We start from the raw sequence: 6,324 nt of genomic DNA on the forward strand, positions 1-6,324 counted from the left end.
TTTAATACTTATTTTTATTTCCCAGCAAGGGATACCCATCTGCTGCTTGTGGTGCTTTCTAAATGCTGCAGCAGAGCCGAGTTGCAGTATCTCACCTGGCCCCCACAGTGAGCAGCAAAGCTTCCCAGGAGCTTTTGATACCAGCAAGATGAGAGTGCATCACTTGAGTTGGGTTTGTCAGTCCTGAGCATGGGACTAGAGGAGCAGGAGGAGGCTGTGCAGGGTGAAGGGAGGAGCAGATGCAGTGTTGTGGTGGGAGCATGTGATGGTTTGCAGCAGCTGGGCTGCACTGGAGCAGTGGCAGAGGTTGCATGAGGCAGGGTGTTTGCCATGGCATTGCATGAGGAGGCTTTCAAGCCCTGCAGCACAGGCTGGGCTCAAGGTGTGGGCCCTGTGCTGCAGCCATGCTGGAGAGAGGATTGTGCTGCTCCTGGGGAGGAGAGGCCAGGGAACAGCAGTGGGCATCTCCATGCTCACACTGTATGAACAGCAGCTGCTGCTGAGCTGAGAGCCTCCTCGCTGGGCTGGGTAGGAGGCAGTCCATGTCTGAGCACCTGGCTGCATCACATAACGGCACACAAAACACCTGTGACATTTTATTTTCTTTTTCTGGACAATTCCTGATCACTTTTCTTGCAGTAAAGGAGAAGCAGACCCAGACATAGGAATGCCCTGTACCTCTGGTCCTTGTCCTTCCTCTTCAGCCACAGACACCCAGAGTGAATTGTCTGACAGCCCCAGTGGTCTCAGCCACCCCACCCTTCCCTCCTTCCTCTCCTGGGTGTTTGTCCTCCCCCTGCAGCGTGACTGGGTTGAACAGAGCAGGAAGTTCTCAGCTGTGGCCGAGGGGCTGCCAGGGAGGATGTAATTTGCTGGCCTGTTGACAAGTTTAGTGGCTCATTTGCAGTTCCCTTTTTTGGGGGGCTGTTGCAGTTGAGCAAATCTGGGGGTTTTCAGTCTTGCAGGGACGTGGGGTTGCAGTCTGCTATGGCCACAGTTACAGAACAGATCTTACAGGGGTTTGGAGTCAGGTTGCCTGTTCCTCAAAGCCTGTGGCTCTGTATCTGCTGCTCTTTTTCAACCCAGCAGTGACTGTTAGCCCAATGTCACTAAGCTTTTGCTGACTTACACCATCATCTCAGTTATCAGTCAGCTTTCCTGCCTTTGAGGGCTGGCAGCCTGGCTCCCTCTGGATTCCTGCCACATCTGTCACCTGGGACAAATGTGAAGCCACATTTGCTCTGGATGAAACAGAGCTGAGGACACAGATGGCCAGACCTGACCTGGGGAATGAGAGCTCAGCACTAATGGAGAGCAATCCAGGCAGGCAAGGAGCTGTGGAAGAGGCAGGGGAAAAGCGAGGAGCCAAGTGCCAGCCCCCTGGGCAGGGGAGGGAGTTCACTACCAGGAGTGGGGACATGATGTAAGCTAGAGGCCAGAAGGTGTGGTTTGGTGGCTTTTGTGATTACTTGGCACTGTTGCTGTTAAACAGTAATTTTTTTACCATGTAGGACAACTGTCACTTGTCACACAGCCCAAAAGGGGACCACTGAACCCATCTGGTCCCCCTGGAGCTTCTGGCACTCCTCTGATCCCAGCTGAGGAGGCTGCACAGAATGTTTCCAGGCACAGGCCATAGCTCTGAGCCAACAAGGAAGTTCATTCTGTACCCTTAAAACTTGCTCATCAAGGAAGGGAAAGCCCTAACCTGTGCTTCTCTGGAAAGGGCAGGGCCCCAGAAGTAAACTCCCCCACTTCAGAGTCATTCCCTGGGACCAGACAAAAAAGTGAAGGTGCCAGTCTGAGACTAAAAGTGGCAGCAGAGATGTGGCCCCACCCTAGATATCACCCTGAAGGGAAATTCCTCTTCTTCAGGAGCTGTGGCTCGCTGTGCCCAGGGGTGGGTGAGGAGGAGTCTGTGGTCACTGTAACTCATTTTTTTCAAGAGCAAACATGAATCATGTGCCTCGGCTCATCCGCTGTTTTCCAGCACCGATCTCTCTCAGGACACTTGACTTGGCTCCTGCCATCACTGCTGCAACACACTGCAGGTCCCCAAAGATGCAAGATAATCAGGAAAGTCCCCAAAACTTGCCACAGCTGGGAACTAGAACTATTCCAGTTCCCAGTTAGTGAGGCAGGTGCCAAGAGCAACTCAAAGCAACCCCCCCAGATCCTGCAGTCACCTGGGCACCCAGAGCAGAGAGGCAGCATTGTGTGGTGCCTGTTGGTGACAGCTGGCATTTCGTGACAAGTCCCTGCTCCCAAGCACAAAAGAGAGCAGACAGCAGGGGCGGGCTGAGCGCATCCCCCGCGTGGGGGCCCAGGCTGCCTTGGCTGGTGGCCAGGGCTGATAAGCAGCTGTCTGACCTTGGGCTGTTGTGAAAGGAGCTTGCTTGGCGAAGATGCAGGCAGGAGGCTCAGCAGGGGCTCCCTGCTTCCCCTGGGAGCTGCACTGGAGCTGAGGCCCTGGCTCTTTGTTCCTGCTGGGCTGTGCTGCTCCACTGTCCCTGTTGGTCCAACCCATGGACATGGACACAAGGCCTGACCCCGAACTGCCTCTTTACTTTAGGAGAGGGAAGTGGAGGGACAGCTGGGCCACTTGCTTGGTGTGAGCACAAGAAACAGCCCAGCTCACTTAGGGCTGCCTTCAGTCTGTGGGGAACAGAGCAGTCAATACTGCATGATCTAACACTCCTGCAAACAGACTGAAGCAGTTAGGGAAGAAATGGAAAAGCCAAGGATGGGAAAAAGCAACCCCTGAAATTGAGAAAGGAGCCTACTTCTCTTTATCTAGCGAGGATATACCAAGCTGTAATCCTGTGTGTAGACTTCACCAGCCTCAAAGAAGTGGAAAACTTATAGGACTCTGAAGAAGGGAATTTGTTGCTCCTTTTTCTTGTGCTCCTCCCGTTCCTCTTCTGTAAGAGCCGTAATGAGGGATTCAGGACTCCAGGCAACTCTTCATAATGCAGCTTATTACACCCAATACGTTACAGCAGCCCAGGGTTGTGGGTGACAGAGCCTGTCCCTACAGCTGTCAGCTCCAGCTGCAGGCAGGCCTGGAGACCCTTTAGTTTTGGTTACAATGCATTATATACTTTTCTTTGCTGACCACCTTAATGCAGAAGAACCAATCTATACCTTAATTTTTACCTATAGCCTATCACAACTACTATAATTACCATATTCATGTTACTGTTCACCTATCACTAAAAGTCAGTACGTTACAGTTTAAGCTAGAAGTTGTTTATCAGTTGTCTTGCAGTGGAAAATTTTGAGACCTTTTTTCTACTTGCAACATCGGCAGTCTTGTTTGCCTGTGCTATCTTTCTGCTTGGTAAAAACACCTTCTTGTTTGAGGTGGGCTTATCCTTTGCTCTAAGCCATAAAAACCCCTTCTAACTAACATAGCCTTTGCCTTCTTAGTTATCCAGTAAGACTGGCTCAGCAATTATTTTCTTCGATATCAAAACTTGCTTTCAATTCCATTCCTCCTTCGGATTCTACCATTCAAAAATCTTTCTGCCAAGCATACATATTTGTGAGACTTTCTTGTCAAACTTTCATCTTTCCCATTCCTGATGCACAAACTGCAGGTGTTTCTCTCCCCAACGCCATGTTCAGTGGCAGTGGTGTCCTCGGAGAATGCTGCAGCCTTGGTCACACACTGTGCGGGTGGCCTGTCACTACGAAGGCTGGACCATTCTGTGTTTTTCTGTTTTTTCTGTTTTTCCATTTTGCTGCTTTTCCAAAGCGTTTCTGAGGAACGGTAACACTTTCCTGTTAGCTGTGGGTTTTAACGCCACCCCGCTCTGCGCATTTCACTGATGGAAGCCCCCGAGCCCTCCAGAGCAGGTCCGGCCGCCTGCGCGCGCCCCGCGGAGCCGGGAGCTGCGGGCGGTCCCGCGGGGGCGATGTCCGGGCGGGGCAGCGCTGGGGAGCGGCGCGGGCGGGGCCGGAGGCGGCTCCCGGCGGGACGGGGCGGGCGGAGCGAGGCGGCGGCGGGAGCGGAGCCGCTCCCTCAGCATTGCGCACCATGGCGGCGGCGGGAGCGGGCGGGCGTGCGGCGCGGCTGGCGGAGCTGTCGGCGAAGCCCCTGGGCGCGGCGAAGCCGCTGTCGCTGGGCTCGCTGAAGGGCAAGGTGCTGCTGGTGGTCAATGTGGCGTCGCTCTGAGGCACGACCAAGCGCGATTTCCTGCAGCTCAACGAGCTGCAGCAGCGCTACGGCCCCCGCGGGCTCCAGGTCCTCGGCTTCCCCTGCAACCAGTTCGGTCACCAGGTAGGGCGGGTGGCGGCGCCGGGGAGCGGGGCTGAGCCGTCCCCCCGGCCGGGCTCTCAGGGGCCGTGCTCGGGACGATTTTACCTTTGTTTCCTTAGGAAAACTGCACCAACGAAGAAATCCTTCCCATGCTCGAGCACGTTCGTCCTGGCAGCGGCTTCAAGCCCAATTTCATGATGTTCGAGAAGTGCGAGGTGAACGGGAAGGACGCGCACCCTCTGTTCACCTTCCTGAAAGAGGCGCTGCCCTTCCCGCACGACGACCCCTCGTCGCTGATGACCAACCCGCAGTACATCATCTGGTCCCCGGTCTGCCGCAATGACATCTCCTGGAACTTCGAGAAGTTCCTCATTGGCCCCGACGGCGTCCCCTTCAAACGCTACAGCCGGCATTTCGAAACCATCAAGATCCAGGACGACATTGAGTTGCTTCTGCAGAAGGTTGCCTAGAAAGTTCTCTGCCCTTTGCCCTTGCTGTTGGCTGTTTTTGTTGCAGGGAGCCGCTGCTTTGGCAGAAATCCCAATGTCTCGTGCAGATTTTGCTTGTGATGGTGCATCTTCCAAATCCTTGAAGTGTGCCTGATGTTTTCAAAATTTGCACGGGAATGTTTGGGAAGGTATGCCAGGGCAAGCAGCTGTAAGTTTCAGTAGTTCACTGTGATTCTCTGAATAAAAATTGTGTAGTTTCTTTAAGGCTGTGGCTTGATAAATCTGGGTGAGTTGGGTAAAACGTGGTGGGTCTGTTACCTGTTCATCAGCCCATGTGGGTGCTCACAGGGGCAGACTTGGAGCACTCGAGCACGGCCGTGCAGTCAGGCTGAACTAAACGGAGAGCATGAGCTCTGCAAGCTGTGAATCAGTACCATGTCCTGCCCCATGTGTAACAAGCCTGGCAGAGCGGGAGGGCGGTGGGGAACAAACAGACCTTGCCCCAGTGCTCACTGGGCCTCCCTTAAGGCTTCAGTGCAGAGGGAACACACTGGCATGTGGCCGGGGGAGTGATTTTACACTGGCTGAATCCCCAGTGGGGCTAACAGCAACAGCCCACAACAGGCTGATAACTGCTAGGGCGGGGAGATTAGCGATTCTGCAGCCTGGGGGGACCTAGACCAGGAGCAGCACCCACTGTCCCTCCCCTTGTCCCTGAGCCACTGCCCCCTCACTGGCTCTACCCCATTTTGCATCAGTGGTGGCCCAGCACAGATCCTCATGTGCTTGCCCAGTCCTCCATGAGACCGAAGCACCTTTGTGCATCCCCAGCACCTCACGATGCAGGGAATCATGTGACAAACCAGTTTGTTCATGTTCCCAGTGCAATACCACCCCATTCAACCACCTGGCCCATGGGAACTGTGCCTTGCCTCAGTGTCCTTGTTTCCCTTTGGGCACAGGAATTGCATATGATACTCCCAAGTGCAGATCTGCCAGGAAATATTTCCTTTTTCTTTTCACTTCTTCCATAACAGTTTTTTGACTCCTGGCAACCACGGAGCTGAGAAGTACTTAATGAGAAGTTGCTACAATTGTACCCAATGATCTTGGAGGTTTTCCTAATCTTAATGGTTCTATGATTCAGTAATAATTCTGACATATCGGCCCTGCTCAGCAATCCTGGTTTTACAGGCTGCTGCTAAATTACTGGAATTATGATTGGTTTCCCATGGGAAATCATGAGCCTCTGCCAAATTTCACCTGCCATCCTTCTGCCCAGTAGCTCAACTCCTTCTACAGGAAAATGTTCACTCCTCCAATTGCTCTGTGAGCACATTTTCATTGCAAGCCACTCCTCACAAGGCCTTGTAACACCACGCATAAACTTGGTGTGGGACTGAGGAATCCTAACCCAGACTAAAAACTTGGGCTCTCCAAGGGAAGGTATAATGCTTTCAAGCATTCATGCATGTTTTCATAATAAAAACACTCAGGATTTGAGGGTTTGGTAGGGTTTTATTCTTGTTTGTAGCTTTTCACTTCACAAATTCACAGTTGCTTTGTTACTGTACCAAGGATCCGTCAAGATTGAGGAGAGACTGGGTAAACCTT

The 6,324-nt window shown here is 53.0% G+C and overlaps 1 protein-coding gene across 1 annotated transcript; it reads left to right on the top strand.

The window, feature by feature from the left end:
• Positions 1-4,008: 4,008 nt before the first annotated feature.
• On the top strand, positions 4,009-4,974 carry GPX1 (glutathione peroxidase 1). The gene is made up of 2 exons (XM_036391340.2): positions 4,009-4,282; positions 4,381-4,974. The coding sequence occupies exons 1-2, from the start codon at positions 4,040-4,042 to the stop codon at positions 4,729-4,731; spliced, it is 594 nt and encodes a 197-aa protein (XP_036247233.1). The 5' UTR covers positions 4,009-4,039; the 3' UTR covers positions 4,732-4,974.
• The last annotated feature ends 1,350 nt before the right edge of the window (positions 4,975-6,324 follow it).

This window comes from Molothrus ater, chromosome 11, assembly GCF_012460135.2.
Source record: "Molothrus ater isolate BHLD 08-10-18 breed brown headed cowbird chromosome 11, BPBGC_Mater_1.1, whole genome shotgun sequence".
Lineage (NCBI taxonomy): Eukaryota > Metazoa > Chordata > Aves > Passeriformes > Icteridae > Molothrus > Molothrus ater.